This window comes from Pan troglodytes, chromosome 20 (genome assembly GCF_028858775.2).
Source record: "Pan troglodytes isolate AG18354 chromosome 20, NHGRI_mPanTro3-v2.0_pri, whole genome shotgun sequence".
Taxonomy (NCBI): domain Eukaryota; kingdom Metazoa; phylum Chordata; class Mammalia; order Primates; family Hominidae; genus Pan; species Pan troglodytes.
In genome coordinates, this window is record NC_072418.2 from 18,486,845 (window position 1) to 18,514,535 (window position 27,691).

At 46.7% G+C, this 27,691-nt stretch overlaps 1 protein-coding gene and 1 long non-coding RNA gene across 3 annotated transcripts; one reads left to right on the forward strand and one right to left on the reverse strand.

Moving 5' to 3' along the window:
• Positions 1-8,046: 8,046 nt before the first annotated feature.
• LOC107969612 (uncharacterized) lies at positions 8,047-10,076 on the forward strand. Its single transcript, XR_001711546.3, has 2 exons — positions 8,047-9,116; positions 9,942-10,076. It is a non-coding gene; the product is annotated as an uncharacterized LOC107969612 (long non-coding RNA).
• Positions 10,077-13,632: 3,556 nt separating this feature from the next.
• On the reverse strand, positions 13,633-24,916 carry CLEC4OP (C-type lectin domain family 4 member O). 2 transcript variants are annotated; one of them, XR_008540963.1, is made up of 3 exons: positions 22,915-23,036; positions 16,347-16,450; positions 13,633-13,889 (listed from the first exon to the last, which is right to left on the reverse strand). XR_008540963.1 is itself a non-coding variant. In XM_016934444.2 (3 exons), the coding sequence occupies exons 1-3, from the start codon at positions 24,893-24,895 to the stop codon at positions 13,751-13,753; spliced, it is 330 nt and encodes a 109-aa protein (XP_016789933.2). In that variant the 5' UTR covers positions 24,896-24,916; the 3' UTR covers positions 13,633-13,750. The 2 variants fall into 2 exon arrangements, 1 of the variants encoding a protein (XP_016789933.2); XM_016934444.2 differs by lacking the exon at positions 22,915-23,036 and adding an exon at positions 24,809-24,916.
• Between the last annotated feature and the right edge of the window lie 2,775 nt (positions 24,917-27,691).

Below are 27,691 nucleotides of genomic sequence, written 5' to 3' on the forward strand. Positions count from 1 at the left end.
CCAGCTAATGGTAACTGGACACAGCAGTAGGGTAGACGCGTCAAGTTATAAATGACCTTGTCTCTTTTGTTCAGTGTACTCTCGTGGCAAAAACTGCTAGCAAGTGTATCTTTTCTGCGGAAAGTAAGAAACTGGCCTTGCTGAAGAAATTAAATTCATGTTCAAGTGCTATTCTTTACAGCGCCCGAGAACAAGCATTTCAAACAAGGACCTCTGGGGATTGGGGGTGGGGGTGGGGTGACATTTGCAAGTGGACACTGGCATTCATCAGTACTCACTGGGCCCTTCCTCTTTCTTCCTCCTGGACTAGGGGAAATTCCACACAGTGTTGTCCATCAAGAAAAATGCCCAGACAAGGCTCAATCATTTTAGGAGGTTTATTTGCCAAAGTTAAGGACGTGCACCCCTGACACAGCCTCAGGAAGTTCTGACATGTGCCCAAGGTGGTCAGGGAACAGTTTGGTTTTATACATTTTAGGGAGACATGAGACATCAATCAATATATATAAGGAGTATTTGGTTCTATCCAGAAAGATGGGGACAATTCGAAGCAGGGAGGGGGCTTCCAGGTCACGGAGAGGCAAGTGGTTGCCTTCTCCTGAGTTTCCAATATGCCTTTCCAAAGGAGGCAATCAGAATATGCGTCTATCTCAGTGAGCTGGAGGGATGACTTCGAATAGAATGGAAGGCAGGTTTGTCCTGAGCAGTTCCCAGCTTGAATTTTCCCTTTAGCTCAGTGATTTTGGGGGCCCAGTGGAGCCAAGGATCCCGTGGCGTCAGAGCAGGAGGGGAGGCCAGGCCAGGCAAGACTGGAACAGGAGGGAGGACCTTTGGGATGAGGCTGTTGGCAACAAAAGTAAGGGTTTCTCATACCTTATCATTCAATCTATTCCTTTTCATACAAGAAGATAAAGACACAGCAGCAAGAACAATTATTAAATGCATGAAAAAAACAGAGTTATATGACAGCAATATTCCATAAAGGAATCAAAACACAAAAAGGCAAAAAATGAGCTTGTTCAGATAAGCAGGGTGCCACACCCACAGTTCAAAAAGAAAATCGCCTTCAAGGGGTTAAACTTATTCCCAAGCTTGAGAGCCAGGTTCTGCTGAAGTGGAGACCCAGGGTGGACCAGACCAGGGGTGACGAGGCAGGGAAACCTAAGGATTTAACTCTGTCAGCCTACCATGTTCTCTTGCCCCATTCTCACAGTGTGGAAATGCTTCCCTCCTTCAATGCCTTGGTTTTCGCCAACAGAAAATTCTCACAAGGAGTTGTTACAGGAGAGGGGTCCTGATCCAGACCCCAAGAGAGGGTTCTTGGATCTCACACAAGAAAAAATTCAGGGCAAGTCCCTAAGCTGAAAGCAAGTTTATTTAAAAAGTAGAGGAATAAGGGCTGGGCATGGTGGCTCATGCCTGTAATCCCAGCACTTAGGGAGGCCGAGGCAGACAGGTCACCTGAGGTCAGGAGTTCAAGACCAGCCTGACTAACATCTAGTGAAACTCTGTCTCTACTAAAAATACAAAAATTAGCTTGGCATAGGGGTGCACGCCTGTAATCCCAGCTACTTGGGAAGCTGAGGCAGAAGAATCGCTTGAATCCAGGAGGATGAAGTTGCAGTGAGCCGAGATAGCGCCACTGCAATCCAGTCTGGGTAACAGAGTGAGACTCTGTCTCTCAAAAAAAAAAAAAAAAAAAAAGTAAAGGAATAAAAGAATGGCTACTCCATAGAGCAGTCCCAAGGGCTGCTGGTGGCCCATTTTTATGGTTATTTCTTGATGATATGCTAAACAAGCGGTAGATTATTCATGCCTCCCCTTTTTAGACCATATATGGTAACTTCCTGACGTTGCTATGGCATTTGTAAACTGTCGTGGGTCTGGTGGGAGTGTAGCAGTGGGGACCACCAGAGGCCACTCTCGTCGCCATCTTGGTTTTGGCCAGCTTCTTTACTGCAACCTGTTTTATCAGCAAGCTCTTTATGACCTGTATCTTGTGCCAACGTCCTATCTCATCCAATGACTTAGACTGCCTTAACCACCTGGGAATGCAGCCCAGTAGGTCTCAGCCTCATTTTACCCAGCTCCTATTCAAGATGGAGTTGCTCTGGTTCACATGCCTCCGACAGACTCAGTTTAAGATTCAGACCTGAATAAACTGTCAAATTCAAAAACTGTTGTTACTGGAAAGGTGTCTCCATCCAAACCCCAAGAGAGGGTTCTTGGACCTCGTGCAAGAAAGAATTCAGAGCAAGTCCATAAAGTGAAAGCAAGTTTATTAAGAAAGCAAAAGGATGGGCCGGGCCCAGTGGCTCACGCCTGTAAATCCCAGCACTTTGGGAGGCAGAGGCGGGCAGATGACAAGGTCAAGAGATCGAGACCAGCCTGGCCAACATGGTGAAACCCCATCTGTACTAAAAATACAAAAATTAGCTGGGCATGGTGGTGCACGCCTGTAATCCCAGCTACTCAGGAGGCTGAGGCTGGAGATCGCTTGAACCCGGGAGGTAGAGGTTTCAGTGAGCCAAGATCGTGCCACCGCACTCCAGCCTAGAGACAGAGTGACACTCTGTCTCAAAAAAAAAAAAAGAAAGCAAAAGGATGAAACAGTGGCTACTCCATAGGCAGAGCAGCCCGAGAGCTGCTAGTTGGCTATTTTTATAGTTATTTCTTGATTATATGCTAACCAAGGGGTAGATTATTCGTGAGTTTTCTGGGGAAATAGGTGGGCAATTCCCAGAATAAGTGTTCCTCCCCTTTTTAGACCATATAGGGTATCTTCCTGACGTTGCCATGGCATTTGTAATCTGTCATGGTGCTGGTGGGAGTGTCTTTTAGCATGCTAATGTATTATAATTAATGCATAATGAGCAGTGAGGCCAACCAGAGGTCACTTTGGTCACCATCTTGGTTTTAGTGGGTTTTGGCTGGCAGCTTTTTTTTTTTTTTTTTTTTGAGATGGAGTCTCGCTCTGTCGCCCAGGCTGGAGTGCAGTGGCACCATCTCAGTTCACTGCAACCTTCACCTCCCGGGTTCAAGCGATTCTTCTGCCTCAGCCTCCTCAGTAGCTGAGACTACAGGCACGCGCCACCACGCCCAGCTAACTTCTGTATTTTTAGTAGCGATAGGGTTTGGCCATTTTGGCCAGTCTGATCTCAAACTCCTGACCTCAGGGATCTTACTGCCTCAGCCTCCCAAAGTGCTGGGATTACAGGCATGAGCCACCGCACCCGGCCAAAACAAGTATAACTAATTTATACATTCTATTACTTGATGTGTTTTTTAACCCTCTGGATGCTGCTATCGTTTTTCTTTCTTTCTTTCTTTCTTTCTTTCTTTCTTTTTTTTTTTTGAGACATAGGCTCGCTCTGTCACCCAGGCTGGAGTGCAGTGATGTTATCACGGCTCACTGCAACCTCCGCCTCCCAAGTTCAAGTGATTCTCACGCCTCAGCCTCCCGAGTAGTTGGGATTATAGGTGCCCGCCACCACGCCTAGCTAATTTTTGTATTTTTAGTAGAGACGGGGTTTCACCATATTGGACAGGCTGGTATTGAACTCCTGACCTCAAGTGATCCACCCGCCTGGGCCTCCCAAAGTGCTGGGATTACAGGCGTGAGACACCGGGCCTGGCCAGAGAAAAGTATTTTGTTGCTGCTTCTGGGTGCCCAGAGAAATGAGACATGGGGCTGGGTTCACAGGAAACGAGATGAGTTGTGAGACAGGGGCTGGGGTGGGGACACTAAGGTTGCAGTTCAGCTGCATCTTGCGGCCCTACCTGGTGGGGGCGCTGTGACCCTGGACCAGCAGCTTGGCCTCTCTGGACCTCATTTTCCATTTTGTAAAGTAGGCCTGGATTATTCCAGTAAGAGACACACTATGTGTGAGGATGCTGGCCCAGAGTAGGTGCTTGGTTGGGGTGAACGCTCCTTCGTCTTTCCCCATTTCATTTTTCTCTTGAACTGTGCACATTATTCCTTCATTCGTCCCACAAATATTTGTTGAGTGCCTGCTATGTACCCAGCAGTGTGTGGCAAATAAGCAAAAAGTCCCTTTGAACCTCAGCCTTGTGGCTCCACTCAGCTTTTCTCCCAGGCAGGACCCTTGCATTTCTGAATCTCTCCACTGGGCTTCACCCAGGGATGACCAAAAAATATGAGTTCCAGAAGATACAGTCCCCAAACGTGCATCAGCCCTTCCTTTGCACCAGAACCTGTGCTCACAGCTGCAAAGAGGCGTGGATGAGACCCATCCCTCCCTCAAGAAACATCTTCTCCATCTACTTCCCTTCACTGCACCCTGCCCTTGAGTCAGGGACTATGATACGATTTTCCTCATTTATTCAATCTGATCCCAAATACATTTATCTGATCCCAAACACATGAAATCTGGCAGATGCTCATTTTTAAATTGACAAAGAAAATATGCATATGGGCCAAGGGCAGTGGCTCACACCTGTAATCCCAGCACTTTGGGAGGCCCAGGCAGGCAGATCACTTGAGGCCAGGAGTTCGAGACCAGCCTGGGCAACATGGCGAAACCCCATCTCTACTAAAAATACAAAAATTAGCCAGGCATGGTGGTGCACGCCTCCTAGCTACTTGGGAGGCTGAGGCACGAGAATCACTTGAATCCAGGAGGCTGAGGTTGCAATGAGCCAAAATCACGCCACTGCACTCCAGCCTGGGTGACAGAGCGACACTCTGTTTCTAAATGAATGAATGAATAAATAAATAAAATATCCATGTGGCTAGCCAGTTAACCCAGTGCCATTTATCGAATATGTCAACTTAAAAAAGAGTATCTGCCAGATTTCATGTGTTTGGGATCAGATACATGAAATAAGTGTATTTTATTGGAAATAAAAATATATTTATTTATTTGTATATATTTATGCTGCACAACACAACATTTGGATATATGTATACGTAGTGGAATGGCTCCATCAAGCCAGTTAATATATGCATTACCTCACACATTTATCATTTCTTTTGGTGGTGAGCATGCTTAAAATCTACTCTCAATAATTTTCAAATATACAATAGATTGTTATAACTATAGTCACCATCATGTATACTAGATCTCTTGGTCCTCCTGCCTAACTGAAATTGTGTGTGCTTTGATCAACATCAAAAAGATGAAAGATAACAAGTGTTGGCAAGAAAGTGAAGAGATCATGTTAAAACCCTCAACAAATAAGGCATTAAAGGAACATACCTGAAAATAATAAGAGCCATCTATGGTCAACCCACAGCCAACATCACACTGAATGAGCAAACGCTGGAAGTATTCCCTTTGAGAACCAGAATAAGACAAGGATACCCACTCTTATCACTCCTATTCGACATAGTACTAAAAGTCCTAGCCAGAGCAATCAGGCAAGAGAAAGAAATAAAAGACATCCAAATAGGAAGAGAGGAAGTCAAACTATCTCTGTTTGCAGATGATATGAGTTTATACTTAGAAAACTCCATAGTCTCTGCCCAAAAGCTCCTCAATCTGATAAACAACTGGTAAAGTTTCAGAATAAAAACCAATGTGCAAAAACTCAATAGGATTTCTATAAACCAACAATGTCCAAGCTGAGTGCCAAATCAAAAACACCATCTCATTCACAATAGCCACACAAAAAAATAAAATACTGAGGAATACAGCTAACAGGGAAGGTGAAATATCTGCCTGTGGTCCCAGCTACTTAGGAGGCTGAGGCAGGAGGATCACTTGAGCCTGGAAAGTCAAGGCTGCAGTGAGCTGTGATTGCGCCACCGCACTCCAGGCTGGGAATGGACTGAGAGCTTGTCTTTTTTTTTTTGATCTAGAGTTTCGCTCTTGCTGCCAAGGCTGGAGTGCAATGGTGTGATCTCAGCTCACTGCAACCTCCACCTACCGAGTTCAAGTGATTTTCCTGCCTCAGCCTCTCGAGTAGCTGGGGTTACAGGCGCACACAACCACGCCTGGCTAGTTTTTTGTATTTTTAGTAGAAACAGAGTCTCACCATGTTGGCCAGGCTGGTCTTGAACTCCTGACCTCAGGTGATCCACCTGCCTCAGCCTCCCAAAGTGCCAGGATTATGCGTGAGCCACCGCACCCAGCCTCTAAATTTAAAAAAAAAAAAAAAGTTATAAAAGGTCCAGGCACAGTGGTTCACACCCATAGTCCCAGCCCTTTGGGAGGCCAAGATGGGAGGATCACTTGAGTTCAGGAGTTCAAGACCAGCCTGGGCAACATGGTAAGACCCCAACTTTACAAAAAAATTTTTTTCAATTAAAAAATAAAAACATCTTGCTAAAGAGGTCTCCTCTTTCTGAGATAAACGGCTGCTTGACAGTAAATAGAGGCAGGAAACCTCATGTTTGATCTGCTGCTTGATAACAGGAAGACATCAAAACCACCACACTAGCTGCTTAAGATGATACAAATGACCATCCTCAGTACATAAAGACTGTGCATGAAATAACTTCTCTCCAGCTTAGAGGAAGTTCTGCCCCAGCTACCACACATTTAACAGATCTTCCCAGAACATCTGAGCTCATCACTGAGCCAGGAGCTGGGGTGACTGCAGTGGCCAGGGCAGACATGATACCTGCTCTTGTGGACTTTACACTGGACGGAGAAGGCGGAGGATGAATTATTGGCTGAGTTTTAGAAAAGAGCATGAGGTGTGTGAGGAAGAGACGGCAGTGGCTATGGGGGCTGAACAACCTCGTCCTCAGAAATCAGGGCACGTGGTTGGGACTTCACGGAGGAGATGGCATTTCAGCCAAGACATTCTGCTCCAGGAGCAGAGGGAGAGGAAAGGGTGCACCAGGCAGAGGGAAGAGCATGTTCCAAGGACCTGAGGTGGGAAGATGATTGCCCATCCAAGGAAAAGAAGAAAGACAATATGGGCCGGGTGTGATGGCTCATGCTTGTAATCCCAGCACTTTGGGAGGCCGAGATGGGTGGATCACTTGAGGTCAGGAGTTCAAGACCAGCCTGGCCAACATGATGAAATTCTGTCTCTATTAAAAATAGGAAAATTAGCCAGGCATGGTGATGCACACCTGTAATCCCAGCTACTCAGGAGGCTGAGGCAGGAGAATTGCTTGAACCCAGGAGGCGGAGGTTGCAGTGAGCTGAGATCGTGCCACTGCACTCCAGCCTGGGCGACAGAGTGAGACTCCATCTCAAGAAGAAGAAGAAAGAGAAGGAGAAGGAAAAGGAGAAGAAGAAGGAGAAGCAGAAGGAGAAGAAGAGGAAGAAGAGAGAGAAGGAAGAAGGAGGAGGATGAGAAGGAGAAGGAGAAGAAAGCCAATATGGGCCGGGCACGGTTGCTCACACCCGTAATCCCAGCACTTTGGGAGGCTGAGGCGGGTGGAACACTTGAGCCCAGGGGTTCGAGACCAGCCTGGCCAACATGGTGAAATTCCGTCTCCACTGAAAGTAGGACAATTAGCCCGGTGTGGTGATGCGTGCCTGTAATCCCAGCTACTCAGGAGGCTGAGGCAGGAGAATCGCTTGAACCCAGAAGGCGGAAGTTGCAGTGATCTGAGATCATGCCACTGCACTCCAACCTAGGCAATAGAGCAAGACTCCATCTCAAAAAAAAAAAAAAAGAAAAGAAAAGAGAAAGAAAAAAAGAAGAAGAAGAGGAAGAAAGAAAGACAGACAGACAATATGACAGGGGCCTTGGGCAGCAAGGAGTGGGGAGTGGCTCATGGAGCCAAAACAGACAGTCAGGGGTCTGATTTCAAAGGGTCCCAACAGCCCCAAGATTACACTCATCTACACGGGCCATACTGTCTGTCCGTGACAAACACAGAAGGAACAGTGGGTTCAAATGAGGTCAATCACACCTGGAAAATGAATTTCAAATAAACTCAGGAATAGCCATTCACATTTCAGAAGGATTTTGCAACTCACAAATCTCCATAGCATTGGAATGAGAGAGTCATTTGCTTGTTTTCTCAGCAAGTATTTATTGAGCACCTATTAGATGCTGGGTGGTGGGACACAATGATGAGCGAGTCCAAAGTGGTCCTGCCTCCTCAGGTGGCCAGTCTAGTGGAAGGAACAAGGGATATGTCTATTAAGTAACTTATATGACATAATGCAGTTAGCATCACAATAGAAGTAGAAGCCTCGGCCCCTCTCAGAGCTCTGGAAACCTTCCCCTCCATCTACTCCGGCAGCATGGGAAGTTCATGGGGGCCACAGTTGGCACCAAGTGTTTTCCACGCTTTGCTTCTGAGGGCCAAGATGCCATGGTGCTTTCTGTAGCATTTAACTGTGTGGAGCTCTGGGACTCTTGTGTCTTGGGGGAAGAAAGGACCACTTTTTTTTTTTTTTTGACAGAATCTTGCTCTGTCTTGCCCAGGCTGGAGGGCAGCAAATGATCTCGGCTCACTGCAGCCTCCGCCTCCTAGGTGCAAGTGATTCTCCTACCTCAGCCTCTTGAGTAGCTGGGATTACAGGCGCCTGCCACCACACCCGACTAATTTTTGTATTTTTAGTAGAGATGGGGTTTCACCATGTTAGCCAGGCTGGTCTTGACTTCAGGTGATCCACCCGCCTCGGCCTCCCAATGTGCTGGGATTACAGGCATGAGCCACTGCGCCCAGCTGAAGGACCACTTCTAATTCCTACCTATGTCTCTTGCTGCTAATTAAACATCTAAGTTTAGAGGCTAAGGGGGATACTACCTGGGGACCATTCCTCCGGACTGGAGTGAGCCTGTGTTTCTGTCTTCATCTTAGCCCCGAGCTATGGATCAAACCTCATCTGCCTGCAGCTCTGTGGTTGATCCTGAGGGACTCCTTCATTTGCACAAATGAAGTGTAGATAAGAATTGTGTGTCAACTTTTAATGAGCCCTCAAGGGTCATTGAAAAATTCCATGGCTTTTTCACTGATGAAACTTAGAATTGGCTTCCCAGGGATTGTTATGACAATAGAGTTTGGTAGATCATGCCAGCAGGTGTTCCATTGGGCTGTTTGATGCCACTCAAGGCTCTAGCCAAGCGCATCTCTGATGTGTCCTCCAGAAAGGGTGTCCAGGGGCTTTGACCGATGAGCACGGGGAGTTTTGGAGGAGGGCTGGACGTGGCGAGTTCAGATGAATTCTACTAATTGCTTGGTATGTGGACCCCATGACATCACTTCAACTGAATTCTCTGGGAGTTTGTTTTTTTTGTTTTTTTTTTTCTGAGATGGAGTCTCGCTCTGTCACCCAGGTTGGAATGCAGTGGCACAATCTCGGTTCACTGCAACCACTGCCTCCAGGGTTCAAGTGATTCTTCTGCCTCAGCCTCCTGAGTAGCTGCGATTACAGGCACCTGCTACCACACCCAGCTAATTTTTGTATTTTTAGTAGAGATGGCATTTTGCCATGTTGGCCAGGCTGGTCTTGAACTCCTGAACTTAAGTGATCCTCCCACCTTGGCCTCCCAAAGTGCTGGGATTACAGGCATGAACCACTGCGCCCAGCCATTGTTTTCTTTGTTTCAGCAGAGATCCACTGGCCGTATGAATTGTTGATTTCTCTTTGGGTTCTTAAACACAGATTAACAGGCAGAGGGTGACTTGTATAATAGTCTAAGTGGCTTCATGCCTCAGGACCCTGGCTCACATCAGATAAACTTGACTCGAATCCTGGCCTACCTATTTCCTGGTTGTGTGACCTTAGTGAAGTGAATTGACCTCTCTGAACCTCTGTCTGCAAATGGGGAGGCCAATAATAATAGCACCTGCCCCACAGCATGATGCCTGTAAACGTATCAGCATTTCATAAATCCTCAATACGTGCTAGATAGTATGATTGTGTCACCCAGTAGAGTCTTGTAGGGATCTGGGTACAATTGATGGAGTCAGCTCATGGCTTTACTTACCTCACCCCCATGCCTTTAAAACTCATCTATTCATGCCTGTATTAAGGATTTATTCAACACTTTTTGTGTTCCAGGCTGTAGGAACCAAACCTTGTCTGCCTGCAGCTCAAACAAGAGAACAAGCAAGATGAGATCCTCTGCCCTGCTGGTGTTTTTTTTTTTTTGTTCTCATGGGGAGAAAATGTATTAAAATATGAGTTACTGCATCAGACATATAAAATAATAATTTCAAGAAAATGGATCTGTGATTGTAAATATTGGGTAAAATTTAGCCTCAGAGTAAACAAATAAATGGATATTATGTCACAATCAGGGCGGACTGTAATTAAATGACTTTCTAGGGTGCGGCTGCATCCCCATGAAGCTCAGACTCCATTGTTGCCTTTTTATTTTATTTTATTTTATTTATTTATTTTTGAGACAGAGCCTGTTGCCCAGGCTGGAGTGCAATGGCGTGATCTCAGCTCACTGCAGCCTCTGCCTCCTGGGTTCAAGCGATTCTCCTGCCTCAGCCTCCCGAGTAGCTGGGATTACAGGCGCCTGCCATCACACCTGGCTAATTTTTTGTATTTTTAGTAGAGATGGGGTTTTACCATGTTGGCCAGGCTGGTCTCAAACTCTTGGCCTCAGCCTCCCAAAGAGCTGAGATTACAGGCGTGAGCTGCCGCTCCCGATCTGGTCTTGATTTCTCTTTTTTTAAGGACACTAACCCCACTGGGCGACCCTACTTTCTTGGCTTAATCTTAACCTAATTACATTCCAAAGGCCCCATCTCCAAGTATTATCACATGGGGGGTTAGGGCTTCAACACATGAATTTTTGGGGATACACACATTCAGCTCATAACCCTGATCTGAAGCTAAGTTTCTGAACCAGGAGCAAGAAACTACTCTTAGTTTCTGATAGCTTGTCTCCATGACCCTGGAAGAAAAATCAAACATTATGTTTCTCTTCTCTGCAGCAAGGATGCAGGCATCTATCTCATTCCCACACAGTTCCAGGTTCAGTTCCCTTGCAGTCCTAAGGTTCAGGGCAGTGAGAGCAAGAACCAGACCAGGTTCCTATTTGACCTAATTCCTTTTTTCTTTTTTTTCTTTTTTTGAGACAAGGTCTACTCCGTCACCCAGGCTGGGGTGCAGTGTTATGGTACGATCAAGGCTCACTGCAGCCTCAAAGTCCTGGCCTCAAGCAACCCTCCTGCCTCTGCCTCCTGAGTACTCGGGAGTACAAGTGAGTGCCACCATGCCTGGATAACTTTAGTATTTTATTTTATATTTTATTTTATTTATAGAGATGGGGTTTCACCATGTTTCCCAGGCTGGTCTTGAACTCCTGGGCTCAAGCGACCTGCCCGCCTCGGCTTTTCAAAGTCCTGGGATTACAGGCATGAGCCACTGACCATGGCCTAATCCAAAATGATATTTGTTGGGGAAGAAGTGTTCCTACGGATCGTGACCTTGTTATGCCATGACTGTTCGGCTGTGAGTGATATTCCTGTAAATATGTGAGTTTGAGCCAGGTTCAAGGAACGATCACACCTAATTCTTTTTTTATTCTTTCAATAAATATTTATTGAGCAAGGATTCTGATGGGTTTGAACGGGGCCTGGATGCAGCAACAGGACTGGGAGGATCACATCCCTTAGCCAGTTCCTCACATTGATCCACCATTGCCTCACAGACTTTGGTCTTTTACTGCCTTAATAATTTTCACTAAGAACCATCTGCACTATGATGTGTTTCTCTCGATGGACTCACTCTCTTTTTTTTTTTTTTTTGAGACAAGGTGTTTGTTGCCCAGGCTGGGGTGCAATGGCACAATCTCAGTTCACTGCAACCTCTACCTTTGGGTTCGAGTGATCCTCCTGCCTCAGCCTCCTGAGTAGCTGGAATTACAGGCACATGCCACCATGCCAAGCTAATTTTTGTATTTTTAGTAGAGATGGGGTTTCACCATGTTGGCCAGGCTGGTCTTAAACTCCTGGCCTCAAGCGATTCACCTGCTTTGGCCTCCCAAAGTGCTGGGATTACAGGCATGAGCCACTGCACCTGGCCAAAGCTGCCACTTTTAAACCATCAGATCTCGTGAGAACTCACTCACTATCATGAGAACAGCATGGGGGAAACCACCCCCATGAGCCAATCACCTCCCACCAGGTCCCTCCCTCCATGAGTGGGGATTACAATTCGAGATGAGATTTGGGTGGGGACAGACAGCCAAACTATATCAGGACCTGAGGGGCTCAGCTATCTTTTTCCTGAAAGCTTCAGGCTAATTGCATCAGAAGAAAGCCTCTGATCTGGGTGTTTAGTGAAATGGAACTTGGTCCCCTGTGTTGGTCAACCTAGGTTTGGAATGCTGCAGTAACAAGTAGTGACCTTGAAATTTTAGCAACCATAAACCAAAACTAAAATTCTAAGGCCTCCCAACCACCTGAAAGGACTCCTCCTTTCTCGGCCAAGGGTATTCCAAAGTTAACCTGAAAAACCTGGACCTAGTTCAGGCCATGATGGGAAGAGAAGGTAGAAGTAGAAGGGGCCAGACATGCCTCATTACAGCCTCCTCCCTTTTGGTATTCAGGAAAAGCTGACCAGCATAAACGTCAATGCAGACCTTAAGTCTGATAAGAAACATTTACCATCTATTCTCTCTGAGGCCTGCTACCTGGAGACTTCATCTACATAATAAAACCTTGGTCTCCACAACCCTGTATCATAACCCAGACATTCCTTTCTATTGATAATAACTCTTTCAACGAATTGCCAATCAGAATTTTTTTTTTTTTGAGACACAGTCTTCCTCTGTCACCCAGGCTAGAATGCAACGTTACAATCTTGGCCCACTGCAACCTCTGCCTCCCAGGTTCAAGTGATTCTTCTGCCTCAGCCTCTGAGTAGCTGGGATTACAGGTGCCCACCACCACGCCCAGTTAATTTTTTGGTATTTTTAGTAGAGATGGGATTTCACCAGGTTTGCCAGGCTGGTCTCAAACTCCTGACCTCAGGTGATCCACCTGACTCAGCCTCCCAAAGTGCAGGGATTACAGGCATGAGTCACCGCACCTGGCCTGCCAATCAGAAAATTTTTAAATCTACTTATGACCGGGAAGCCCCTACTCTGCCAACCCTGCACCGCTGCCCAGCTTCAAGTCATCCCACACTTCCAGATTCAACTAATGTAAATCTTACATGTATTGACTGATGTATTATGTCTCCCTAAAATGTATAAAGCCAAGCTGTACCCTAACCACCTTGGGCACATGTTGTCAGTACCTCCTGAGGCTGTTTCAGGGGTACATCCTTAACCTGGGCAAAATAAACTTTCTAAATTGATTGAGACCTGTCTCAGATACTTTCGGATTCACACAACTGACAACCACAAAGCTTCATTTCTTGGCTACATTTATATCCATAGTGGGTCCACAGAAGCTCTGTTCTGCAGGGTCTTCTTCCTTGCAGGACCAAGCGTGAAAAAGTGGCCTCTCTCTGGGATGGGCTGTTCTTGTAGCAAGGGAAAAGCAAAGATAATATAACCACATAAGGCTCTTAAGGCTCCTGCTCAGTGGTGGTACATGCCAATTCCCATTCCATCTCATTACCCCAAGCAGGAGCATGGCCAAGCCTGGCTTTAATGGGAGTGGGAACTACAATCCCCTTGCAGGGATAGACGGACCCAACATTGCTCCTGGGGCGTTTCTTCCACTCAGCAGAAATCAGAAAAGGACATGAAAAGTGAGCAAGCCTTGTGCCAAGAAAGACTCTAGGCTTTGGAGAAACGTCCTTTATTGTTGCCTCTGGGGATTCAGAGCCCAGAGAGGGCAGAGATGGAGGTTGGGGATGCACAACAAGAGGTTTACATCAATCTTATGGGGTAGGGGCCTAGGTCAGCAGCTCTGCCTCTTCTCACAGATGTAAACAGGAGACTCTGATTTGCAAGAGGAGTTGCTCCAGTGTCCCTGGTAAAGCATCATCACACAGGCTTGGGTGGTTCCATTATCATCCAATTTCCCGGAGTCCAAGTTTCTGTGAAGAGATGCCCACCACATCCCTTTCTGATGGGACCAGAGCCTGAAGCCCCAACTCCTGCCCTCTGTGAGTCAGGATCTGCCACCTGAAGCTCAAGAGGCCCCCAGTGGGAGCCACTTATTGAGCCCATTGTATGGTAACCATCTGGTCAACCCCTTCCCATTTTTTTTTCCAAGTGGAGCTGAGATAGGAGTAGCAACAAGGCCACAGTCTTCAGAAAAGCTGAAAGTCTTCCAGCTCCTGGGCCACCATCCGACTGCCCCATCTCTCTGGGCTTCTCCCCTTCTCCAAGGTCCATTCCGCTTGAAACCAGACAGACCCCATTCAAATTCCAGCTCTGCCACTTGTATCTGTTTGACTACGGTCTTAATGTCTATGAGCTGCCGTTTCCTGTTTTGCAAAATAGAAATTCATTCTGAGGATATGATGACCAGTGCACATAAGGTATACAGAAAGTGCTCAGATTGCAGATCAATCTGCCAATGAGACAACTTCTGCCCTAAGCCTGGCCCCGTGCAGAGCAGCTTGCCAGTCAGGGAAGGTGATGCAGGAAGTAGGAAATGTCGCAGAAAAAGGCATACAGTGTGAGGATGCAAGACAATGCCAGGAGGTATAGTGAATTAAAGTGTCCTCTCCAAAAATATATGCCACGTCCAACCCCCTAATACCTGTGCATGTGACCTTACTTGGAAAGGGGGTCTTTACAGCTGTAATTAAATGAAAGATCTCAAGATGAGATCATCCTGGGTTTGTCAGGTGGGCCCTAAATCCAATGATGAGTATCCTTATAACAGACAGAAAAAAGGAGACACAGAGGCAAGGAGAAGGCCGTGAGAAGACAGAGGCAGACAGTGGAGTGATGCCGCCACAAGCCAAGGAATGTCTGGAGCCACCAGAAGCTGGAAAACACAGGGAAAGATTCTTCCTTAGACCCTTTGGAAGGGTCATGGCCCTACCAACATTTTGACTAGAAACCTCTGGCCTCCAGAACAGTGAAAGAACACATTTCTGTTGTTTTAAGCCACCCAGTTTGCAGTACTTTGCTATGGCAGCCATGGGAAAGTCATACAGTTGGCAAATGCTACATTGTTTCACTCCTTCTGAATAGGCTTAGTGCTCATTAGCACATTCAAGGCTCTGAAAAGTCCTGCAACAAAGAAAGCAGTTTGACAACAGGTGCTGGCAAGGTTGCAGAGAAACAGGAATGCTTTTATGCTGTTGGTGGGAATGTAAATTAATTCAACCATTGTGGAATTCCTCAAAGATCTAGAACCAGAAATATCATTTGACCCAGCAATCCCATTACTGGGTATATGCCCAGAGGAATATAAATCATTCTGTTACAAAGATACATGCACGCCTGTGTTCATTGCAGCACTATTTAAGACATGGAATTAACCCAAATGACCATCCATGATAGACTGGATAAAGAAAATGTGGTACATATACACCATGGAATACTATACAATCATAAAAAGGAACGAGATCGTGTCCTTTACAGGGATACAGATGGAGCTGGAAGCCATTATTTTCAGTGAACTAATGCAGGAACAGAAAACCAAACACAGCGTGTTCTCACTTATAAGTGGGAGCCGAACAATGAGAACACATGGACACAGGGAGGGGAACAACACACACTGAGGCCTGTCAGGAGGTGGGGTTGGGGGAGGGAGAGCATTAGGAAAAATAGCTAATGCATGCTGGGTTTAATATCTAGGTGATGAGTTGATAGGTGCAGCAAACAATCATAGCACACATTTACCTATGTAACCAACCTGCATATCCTGCACATGTACCCCAGAAATTAAAATTAAAATTAAATTTTAAAAAGATTATGACTCTCTCTGAAGGCTCAGATGATTGTTAGCACTTTTTAGCAATAAAGTATATTTAAATTAAAAAAAAAGAGTTTGACATTGAACCCATAATTTCTCAAGCACCAAACTGGGAACACTCTTGTCAAGTAACAAAATAACAATAACTAGGGTAATAGAAAGGATGTCGGCTGGGCACGGTGGTTCACGCCTGTAATCCCAGCACTTCGGGAGGCCGAGGCGGGCAAATCACCTGAGGTCAGCAGTTTGAGACCAGCCTGGCCAACATGATGAAACCCCGTCTCTACTAAAAATACAAAAAATTAGCTGGGTGTGGTGGCGGGTGCCTGTAATTCCAGCTACTCAGAAAGCTGAGGCAGGAGAATCACTTGAACCCATGAGGCAGAGGTGGCAGTGAGCCAAGATCACACCACTGCACTCCAGCCTGGGCAACAAGAGTGAAACTCCATCTCAAAAAAAAACAAAAAACAGAAAGGATATCAGGCAGTTTGGGAGCTACCACGGGTACTTCATTGTGAATGAATGAAAGAGAAACACCTACAGTGGTCATAACTTACTGTCTGAAAGCCATGCCCGCCTCTTAGGGGAGACTATCTTGGGTGTCAAAGGAGATACTCACATGTAGGTGGGGGCTGAGCCATCCATCCACCTGTGGGCACTTCCTTGGCCATCTTTGAAGAGGCCTATCCAGGATGTCGCCTGGTTAGTTGATGTCAGGAAGTCCTGGAGGGAAGAAGTTACATTTGGGAGGTGGAATTCCTTGGAAGCTGAAAGGATGGAGGCAGGGGTGGCCAGAGGGTGAGAGGAGTAAGATGCAGAGATCACAGTTAGATGGGCAGGCAGACAGAGGCAGGCAGGGAATTCACTGCCCTTGAATCTTGACTTTGAATCCCAGATCTACTACGTATTAGGTTGGTGCAAACGTTATCATGGTTTTACCACTATAGAAAACAGTGTGGAGATTCCTTAAAGAACTAAAAATAGGGCCGGATGTGGTGGCTCACGCCTGTAATCCCAGCACTTTGAGAGGCCAAGGCGGGCGGATCACCTGAGGTCAGGAGTTGGAGACCAGCCTGACCAACATGGAGAAATCCCGTCTCTACTAAAAATACAAAATTAGCTGGGCATGGTGGCACATGCCTGTAATCTCAGCTACTCGGGAGGCTGCAGCAGGAGAATTGCTTGAAGCTGGGAGGTGAAGGTTGCGGTGAGCCGAGATCACACCATTGTACTCCAGCCCGGGCACCAAGAGCAAAACTCTGTCTCAAAAAGAAAAGAAAAGAAAAGAAAAAAAAGAACTAAAAATAGAACTACCATCTGATCCACCAATCCCACTACTGGATATCTACCCAGAGGAAAAGAAGTCATTATACGAAAAAGATATTTGCACAAGCACTTTTATAGCAGCACAACTCACTATTGCAAAAATATGGAACCAGCCCAAACGCCCATCAATCAATGAGTGGATAAAGAGACTGTGAGATAGATATATACTGTGAGATAGATACATACTGTGAGATATATATATACACATATATACACACATATATACATATATACACATATGTATACTGTGAGATTATACATATATACATATGTGTATATATACATATGTGTATATGGTCAGGAGATCGAGACCATTCTTGCCAACATAGTGAAACCTCGTCTCTACTAAAAATACAAAACTTAGCTGGGCATGGTAGCACGTGCCTGTAGTCCCAGCTACTTGGGAGGCTGAGGCAGGAGAATCGCTTGAACCTGGGAGATGGAGGTTGCAGTGAGCTGAGATTGCGCCACTGCACTCCAGCCTGGCGACAGAGCGAGACTTCATCTTAAAAAAAAAAAATCTCTGATGATGCCACAAGAGGATGTGGAGGAAGGGATGTTTGTATTGGGCTTTTGAGGGATGAATAAGAGTTCTCCATGCAGATGGCAAAGGAAAGGACTCTCCAGAGAGTGACCCACAGGAATCAGAGCTTCGAGACAAGACTACAGTGCACAGGGTCCGTTCCCTGAATGACGGAGCAGTGAGATTGGGTTGGGGCAAGAGAAGGCAGATCTTCAAGATCCCACTAAGAGTACTGTACATGATCCCAAAGGGGATAAGGATAGGAATCCCAAAATTCTTGTAGAATCCTTCCTCCACCTCCACTAAGGCCTTACCTTTCCGTTTCCCACCTGTTCTGCTCGGCTGTTGATGATAACCAAGTGAGCTTGGTTCTGGGCACAAGAATCATTGGCCTGGGGCCAGGTGAGTTTGTCTGAAAAGAAGCTGTAACAGGAGCCCTGGAAGGCCTTCCAGCTCTTGGGGCAGGGCAGGCAGGAGGATTCTGTGAGGATGGAGCCATTAGCAAATTTAGTGTATCCAGCTTTCCACCCAGTTGCCCACCCACTCGCTTCTGGCCACATTCCTAATGGCTTCCACTTGAATACACCCAACAATGGGGAACTCACTACCTAGACAGTTGGTGCTTGACATTACTGAAACATATCAGAAGGACATACTAAAATGCCATAAATATCCTACTGGGTGTGTTGGCTCACGCCTGTAATCCAAACACTTTGGGAAGCCAAGGCAGGTGGATCACTTGGGGTCAGGAGTTTGAGACCAACCTGGCCAACATGGTGAAACCCCATCTCTACCAAAAAAATACAAAAATTAGCTGGGCATGTTGGCACGCACCTAGTCCCGGCTACTTGGGAGGCTGAGGTGGGAGAATTGCTTGAATCCAGGAGTTGGAGATTGCAGTAAGCCAAGATGGCATCACTGCATTCCACCCTGGGTGACAGAGTGAAGCCCTGTCTCAAAAAAAAAAAAAAAAAAAAAAAAAGCCATAAATATCCTATTAAGTGGAAAAGGCAACTCTAGGAATAATGTGCCAGGCGCGGTTGGCTCACGCCTGTAATCCCAGCACATTGGGAGGCCGGGGCGGGTGGATCACTTGAGGTCAGGAGTTCAAGACCAGCCTGTCCAACATGGTGAAACCCCATCTCTACTAAAAATACAAAAATTGGCTGGGTGTGGTGGCGGGTGCCCATAATACCAGCTACTCAGGACCCTGAGGCAGGAGATTGCTTGAACACAGGAGGCAGAGGTTGCAGTGAGCTGAGATCACACCATTGCACTCCAGCCTGAGAGAATGTGAATAATATACTACCTTTAAATAAAATAGAAAAGCATATGTTTGACATTCCTTGTTTTCTTAAAGAAACTCTACGGCTGGGCACAGTGGCTCACGCCTGTAATCCCAACACTTTGGGAGGTCGAGGCAGGTAGATCACGAGGTCAGGAGATCGAGACCATCCTGGCTAACATGGTGAAACCCCGTCTGTACTAAAAATACAAAAAAAAAAAAAAATTACCCGGGCGTGGTCGTAGGCACCTGTAGTCCCAGCTACTTGGGAGGCTGAGGCAGAGAACTGCTTGAACCCGGGAGGCAGAGCTTGCAGTGAGCCGAGATTGCGCCACTGCACCCCAGCCTGGGCAACAGAGCGAGTCTCCGTCTCAAAAAAAAAAAAAAAGAGACTGTAAAGCAGTGGTCCCCAGTCAGGGGCGATTTTGTCCCCAGCGGACATCTGGCAATGTCTGAAGGCATTTTTATTCACCACAACTAGGGGAGAGGTACCACTGGCATGGAGAAGCCAGGGGTGCACCAGGGGTGCTGCTAAACACCCTGCAATGTACAGGACAGCCCCTTACTGCAAAGAATGATTCATCCCCACATGTCAATCGTATTGAGTTTGAGAAAGGCTGCCCTAAAGGAATAAAGCCCAGCTAATTCCAGTAGTTCTTGGGAGTTTGTGTTGGGGCTTAGGTGGGGAACATGGCAATGAGGTTTCAGGAGTGGGAGGGAAAATTCTCACTGATTTTATCTATATCCATCTACAGAACACATACACCATCAATCATTACTTGTGGGTTCCATATTTACAAATCCACCTACTCACTGAAATGTATTTGTAACCCCAGAGCAGATACTTATGTCATTTTGGGGGTCATTTGTGCAGATAAGCAGAGTAGTGAAAAGTTTGAGTCTGAGATAGAAGAAAAGAACTCTCTGCTGTCTTGTTTCAGCTTTCCTGCTGTAAACAAGTGTCCTTTTCATGGACTATTGAATGCCATGTTTTTCACATTTTTGTGCTTTTCTTTCTTTCTTTCTTTCTTTTTTTTTTTTTTTTTTTGAGACGGAGTCTCATTCTGTCGCCCAGGCAGGAGTGCAGTGGTGCGACCTCAGCTCACTGCAACCTCTGCCTCCGGGGTTCAAGTGATTCTCCAGCCTCAGCCTCCCGAGTGGCTGGGACTACAGGCGCACGCCACCGCGTCCGGCTAATTTTTGTATTTTTAGTAGAGATGGGGTTTCACCATGTTGGCCAGGCTGGTCTCGAACTCCTGACCTTGTGCTTTTTGTCGATGACTGTTGTTGAAAATGGCCCTGGCATAATGCTGAAGCACTGTCTAGTGTTCCTAAATGCAAGAAGGCTGTGATGTGCCTCGTGGAGAAAATATGTGTATTAGAGCAGCTTCATTCAGGCTTGAGCTATAGTGCTGTTGACCATAATTCAAAATCAATGAATTAACAATACATATAACATGTATTTAAACAGAGCCTGTAATCCAGCACTTTGAGAGGCCAAGTTGGGTGGATCACTTGAGGCCAGGAGTTCAAGACCAGCCTGGGCAATACGGCGAAACACCGTCTCTACTAAAAATACAAAAATTAGCCGGGCATGGTGGTGCATGCCTGTATTCCCAGCTGCTTGGGAGGCTGAGGCAGGAGAATCACTTGAACCTCGGAGGCAGAGGTTGCAGTGAGCCAAGATCGTGCTGGTGCACTGCAGCCTGGGTGGCAGAGGGAGACTCTGTCTCAAAAAAAAAAAATGTATTTAAACAGAAACACACACAAACAAGGCTACGTAATGATCAGTTGACAAAATGTTGTGATGAGAGTCTCGCTGGAACCTAACTGTGTATTTTCTCCTGGGACCTGTGGTTCTGGATTCATGAAATCAGTTCTCTCTGGACTTCATAGTGTGTAGCAATGGTGGATACTAAGACTCAATGGCATATACAGCATGTCTCATCCTGTCATTCAAAAGTTCTATTTACATTCTGTTAAGTGAAATAAGCTAGGCACAGAAAGATAAATCCTGCATGATCTCACTTATCCGTGGAATCTAAAAAATCTAATTCATAGAAGCAGAGAGTACAACCGTGGTTACCAGGGAATGGGGGACGGGGGGTGGGATAAGGAGATGTTGGTCAAAGGATGCAGAGTTTCCATCAGACAGGAGAAGTAAGTTTGGTTGTGATCCACTGCACAGCATGGTGACCATAGTTAATAATAATGTCATCTCTATTCCAAAATTCCTCAAAGAGTAGATTTTATTTTTTCTTTTTTTCTTTCTTTCTTTCTTTCTTTCTTTCTTTCCTTCCTTCCTTCTTTCTTTCTTGCTTTTTGTTTTGTTTGTTTGTTTGAGACAGAGTTTCACTCCTGTTGCCCAGGCTGGAATGCAACGGCACAATCTTGGCTCGCTGCAACCTCTGCCTACGGGGTTCAAGGGATTCTTCTGCCTCAGCCTCCCAAGTACCTAGGATTACAGGCTCCCATCACTACGCCCGGCTAATTTTTTGTATTTAGTAGAGACGGGGTTTCACCATGTTGGCCAGGCTGGTCTCGAACTCCTGACCTCAGGTGATCCACCCGTCTTGGCCTCCCAGAGTGCTGGGATTATAGGCATGAGGCACCACGCCCAGCCAAGAGTAGATTTTAACTGTTCTCACCACATACACACAAAAGAATATGTGGGTGAGGTGATAGGTTCATTAGCTTGATTTGCTGATAGATATGTTCATTAGCTTGTGGAAGGATTATTCCACAATGTATGCATTTTAAATTTTTATTTTTATTTTTATTTTTTTGAGACAGAGTCTTTCTCTGTCACCCAGGCTGCAGTGCAGTTGCCCGATCTCAGCTCACTGAAGCCTGTGCATCCTGGGTTCAAGCAATTCTTGGCCTCCCAAGAAACTGGGATTACAGGCATAGGCCATCACACCTGGCTAATTTTTGTATTTTTAGTAGAGACAGGGTCTCACCATGGTGCCGAGGCTGGTCTCAAACTCCTGGCCTCAAGTGATCCACCTGCCTTCCTTGGCCTCCCAAAGTGCTGGGATTACAGGTGTGAGTCACTGTGCCTGACCCACAATGTGTACCTTTATCAAAACCTCACATTATACCCCATGGATCTATACAATTATCCATTGAAATTTTATAAAACATTTCATTTAATTAAATGTTCATTTAAATTTAAATTAAACTTGCATTAAAGTCAATTAAATATTTTTTAAAGTTTTATTAATTTTTTGATATCGACTTAATTTTTTTTAGTTTTGGGAAGGAAAAGAATTCTACTTAAAATATGTAGCACAAAGGTACCACCTACAACGGAATGTGATCCAATAGGGTTGTGTGGAACCCAGGCATCTGCATTTTAGCAAACTCGCTGCATTCATCTGACAGGCTGCAGAGGACCCACCGTATTTTGCAGCACACTGATGTGGTGATTTAAAGTGGAGGCTCCGGTCAGAGGTAGATTTACGGCAGACACCTGTAATCCCAGCACTTTTGGAGGCCAAAGTGGGAGGATCGCTTGAGCCCAGGAATGTGAGACAAGGCTGGGCAACATAGTCCAGGAGAAGAGGAGGGGAGGGAAGGGGAGGGGGAGGGGGAAGGGAGGAGGAGGGAGAGGGGAGGGAGAGGGGGAGGGGGAGGGGAAGAAGAAGGGGAGGGGAAGGTGGAAGGGAGGGGAGGGAAAAAGAAAAGAGGAGGCTCTGAATCCTGACAATGACTCTTGAGAATGACACTGCTCATTTCCCCCCGATTCTGCAGCTGAGGGAACTGAGGCTGAGAGCGGTTAAAGGGGCTGTCCCCGCGGTTGCACACAGCCACACCTGCAGAGCAAGTCTCACTGTCCTCAAAGCCTTACTTTTCTGGTATCCCTTCACTATCCGTTGGTCTGACCATGTCACCTCAACTTTCTCCATGTTCTGCTAGCACTAAAAAAGACCCAAGAATCCCCCGGGCATTGGGCTGCCTTTCCGAGATCCCTGCTACAGGAAGCCCCCGTCACCAGTGCCGAAAGGAGCAGAGTCCCCGCCCTTCCCCCACCTCCCCTTCCTCACTCCTCACCATTGCGTGCCTGGACAACCTTTATTTGCCTGAACATTTCACCCCAAATGAAGTCTCGGTCATGTCCGGTGTCTGCCAGCCCCAGTGTCACTGAGAGACCCAAAGAGAACGCGCTGGTAAAGGTCTTGGCAGAGTTGAGGGTGGCGGGATGTGATTAAAGTTCGGGGGGCGGGGCATCTCCTTGGACACCCACTCACTTTTTCATCCCGCACATCCTTCGTCATCCTCAAGACTGGGGAGAGACGCCAGCAGCGTGTTCTAGACGCTCCCCTCACTCAAAGAACCTCCCTGGGGTTTCTCTCTGTTCCCTCAACTCCCGGAGTCCAAGACTTTCTTCCAGCCCCAGGGCAAGGCACTTTGGAGCTCTGAAATGTTCCACTCATTTTGCGGATGAGAAAACCCAGGCCCAGGGACATAAAGTTTCTTGTCTAAAAGCAACCAGCTAGTGAGTAGTAAGGAGGGAATTTCATTCCAGTGTGTCTGGACTGTTTAGGGAATGCAGGCAGCCTGGAGGTTCTAATCCCAGCTCAGGGCTGGGCTTGGGGGAGGTACTCACCAATGACTCAAACTTGCTCACTAATGATTCTGCTCCTTCAGTTCATACACACCCCCGCATGCCTCCCTCTGAGGCTGGTGAGGAGGTCAGCTCCCTCCTGTGTCACCATGGTCATCCCCAGGGACACGACCAGCAGCCCCTCCGGCTCCACCCCATCCCAGCGTTTCCGAATCCGACCCACCCTACAGGTTGGGAGCCCTCATGGCTCCCGTCCCGGGGCCACCCGGTCCCCCTGATTCAGCCGCCTTACCTCTGGACAGAAGCACACTGAGGAGAACAACCAGGAGAAGCAGGATCAGAGACACCACCGGGCAGAGATACTTCCAGGTCTTTTTTTATTTTTTATTTTATTTTATTTTATTTTTTTCCGAGACGGAATCTTGCTCTGTCGCCCAGGCTGGAGTGCAGTGGCGCGATCTCCGCTCTCTGCAAGCTTTGCCTCCTGGGTTCACACCTTTCTCCTGCCTCAGCCTCCCGAGTAGCTGGGACTACAGGCGCCCGCCACCGCGCCCGGCTAATTTTTTGTATTTTTAGTAGAGATGGGGTTTCACCATGTTAGCCAGGATGGTCTCGATCTCCTGACCTCGTGATCCACCCGTCTCGGCCTCCCAAAGTGCTGGGATTACAGGCGTGAGCCACCGCGCCCGGCATTTCCAGGTCTTGTCATGGGGCTTCTGTGCCCGTTGCCCTGGGTGGAAACCAGGTCAGCTTCCCCTCCCTTCAGGGATACCCACTCTTTTCCTTAGATGCCCGAGTCTCCTCTCAGGCTGCAGGGAAATCGCTGAATCCCCCGTGCTCTTCTGGGACCCCTGCTGAATGCATCGGATGTTGAGGACTCAGAAAAGACTAGAAAAAGAAGCCTGTCCCTCTGGGATGTGGAGTAATGACGAGGAAGCCTCAGAAAGATGGGAACTCCATGTCCTCTCTTTCTCCTGCCTATGGTTAGAGTGCAGGGGCAACCCAGCACCCAGCTCTTTTTTTTTTTTTTTTTTTTTTTTTTGAGATGGAGTCTCGCACTGTCACCTGGCCTGGAGTGCAGTGGCACGATCTCAGCTCACTGCAACCTCCGCCTCCAGGGTTCAAGAGATTTTCCTGCCTCAGCCTCCCAAGTAGCTGGGATTACAGGCGCCCACCACCACACCCAGCTAATTTTTTTGTATTTTTTAGTAGAGATGGGTTTTCGCCATGGTGGCCAGGCTGGTCTTGAACTCCTGACCTTGTGATTCGCCTACCTCGGCCTCCCAAAGTGCTGGGATTATAAGTGTGAGCCTCCGCGCCCGGCCCACCAAGCTCTTAATTGCACATAAAAGGGTTTCTGGTCCCAGCTTCTTGACTCACCAGTTTCCCCCAGCCTGGGGGAAGTTTGGGCCCCAATGCTGATAATTCTTTGGGGTCCTTGCTGCTAGCATCCCTGCCTTCAATCATGACCGCAGCTCACTCTGTTCTGAGATGCTCCTACTCTACATGCTTATTTCTGGGAAACTCCACCCAGCCCTTGGAAGGAAACGCTCCCCTTCAACTCTCTTACACTGCTCCTCCTTCCTGGCTTAGAGTGTGGCCCGAGATCCTGAGATATCTGGTCATCTGTTAACACAGCCAGAAAGAGGACCTGGGTCTCTGAGCTCAGGAGGCAGTGGGCACCAAGTCTCCTCTGCAAAGCTGATTTCTGTCCAAGGTGATTGAAACACACAGCAACAGAGAACGGAATCTCGGATCCCTGTACTGACACCCCCACCGCCACTCTCTGCTTCTCACAGCTTAGCGTGAAAAGTGCTCTTGGCTTCTCACGATGAAGTGGTGGACATTTCAACCTAGGAAATGATTTGTGTGACTCTTTTCTTGGACACCGAGGACAATGACATTTCCCAACAGCTTTCATTCATCTCCCCAGCTAGGTAGCTACTTGTAGTTTTAAGACATACATGTGGCCAACAAGCATATGAAAAAAAAAATCTTTACATCACCGATCACTAGAGAAATGCAAATCAAAGCCATAATGAGATTCTATCTCACATCAGTCAGAATGGCTATTACTACAAAGCCAAAAAAATAACAGATGCTGGGGGCAGGGGGTTGCAGAGAAAATGGAATGCTTATACACTGTTGGTGGGGGGGTGTAAATTAGTTCAACCATGGTGAAAAGCAGTGTGGCGATTCCTCAAAGAGCTAAAAACAGAGCTACCATTTGACCCAGCAACCTGATTATTGAGTATTTATCCAAAGGAATATAAATCATTCTACCATAAAGACACACACATGAGAATATTTATCATAGCACTATTCACAATAGCAAAGACATGGAATCAACCTAAATGCCCATCAATGATAGACTGGATAAAGAAAATGTTGTACAGATACACCGTGGAATACTATGCAGCCATACAAAAGAACAAGATCATGTCCTTTGTAGGAACATGGATGGAGCTGGGGTCCATTATCTTAAGCAAACTAACGTAGGAACAGAAAACCAAATACCACATGTTCTCACTTATATGTGGGAGCTAAATGATTTGAACACACGGACACATAGAGGGGAACAACACACGCTGGGGCCTATTGGAGGCTGGAGGGTAGGAGGAGTGAGCGGATCAGGAAAAATAACTAATGAGTACTAGGCCTAATACCTGGGTGACAAAAATAATCTGTAGAACAAACCCCCGTGACACAGGTTTACCTGTATAACAAACCTGCACATGTACCCCTGAATGTAAAATGATATTTTTAAAAAATGAATACAGGCCAGGTGCGGTGGCTCCTACTTGTAATCCCAGCACTTTGGGAGGCCGAGGCAGACAGATCACCTGAGGTCAGGAGTTCAAGACCAGTCTGGCCAACATGGTGAAACCCTGTCTCTACTAAAAATACAAAAATTGGCTGGGCGTGAGGGTGGGTCCCTGTAGTCCCAGCTACTCGGGAGGCTGAGGCAGGAGAATCACTTGAACCTGGGAGGTGGAGGTTGCAGTGAGCTGAGATCGTACCACTGCACTCCAGCCTGGGCGACAGAGCAAGACTCCGTCTCAAAAATAAAAGGTTTTAAAAAATGAATACAATGAAACAAATAAGAAAGGAGGAACTAACATATATTGACTGCCTTTATGTGTCAAACATCATGATATTCCATTTACACATCTTATTTCATCTTCTCACAAACTGTCTAAGATACAGCGGTTCAACACAGAATAGGCTGCAGGCTCAGCACTTAAATCACAAGCTAACAAGAGGCACAGTTAGGATTTGAATCAGCCCTTTCTAACACCAAAACTTTTTTCCTCTGTTATTCTCTGCTGTTTCAAATATCTATACTATATGTTTGAAAGAAGGGAAAGAAAAATTACCTAGCCAGTTGCTATAAGTCAAATCATGTCCCCTCAAAAATTCATACGTTGAGGCCGGGTGCAGTGGCTCATGCCTATAATCCCAGCACTTTGGGAGGCTGAGGTGAGTGGATCACTTGTGGTCAGAAGTTTGAGACCAGCCTGGCCAACAAGGTAAAACTTTGTCTCTACCAAAAACATAAAAATTAGCTGGGTGTGGTGATATGCCTGTAATCCCAGCTACTCAGGAGACTGAGGCACGAGAATCACTTGAACCTCGGAGGCAGAGGCTGCAGTGAGCTGAGATTACCCCCACTGTACTCCAGCCTGGGTGACAGAGCAAGACTTCATCCAAAAAAAACAAAAAAAAATCATATGTTGAACTCTTGACTCCTGGTATCTCAAAATGTGAGCTTATTGGGAAACAGAGTCATTGCAGATGTAATTAGTTAAATTAAGATGAGGTCTTGCTGAAATGGGGTGAACCCCTAATCCAATATAACAGTTGTCCTTCTTTTTCCCCACTCTGTCTCCCAGGCTGGGGTGCAGTGGTGCGATCTCAGCTCACTGCAGCCTCCACCTCCTGGGTTCAAGCAATTCTCCTGCCTCAGCCTCCAGAGTAGCTGGGATTACAGGCATGCGCCACTACACCAGTCTAATTTTTGTATTTTTAGTGGAGACGGGGCTTCACCATGTTGGCCAGGCTGGTCTCAAACTCCTGGCCACAAGTGATCTGCCCGCCTTGGCCTCCTAAAGTGCTGGGATTACAGGTGTGAGCCACCACACCCGGCCGTCCTTATTTTAAAAAGGGAAATCTAGAGACAAACACAGATACACGTAGGAAGAACACCACGTGGACATGAAGGCAGAGATGGGGTGATGCTTCCAAAAGCCAACAAACTCCAAA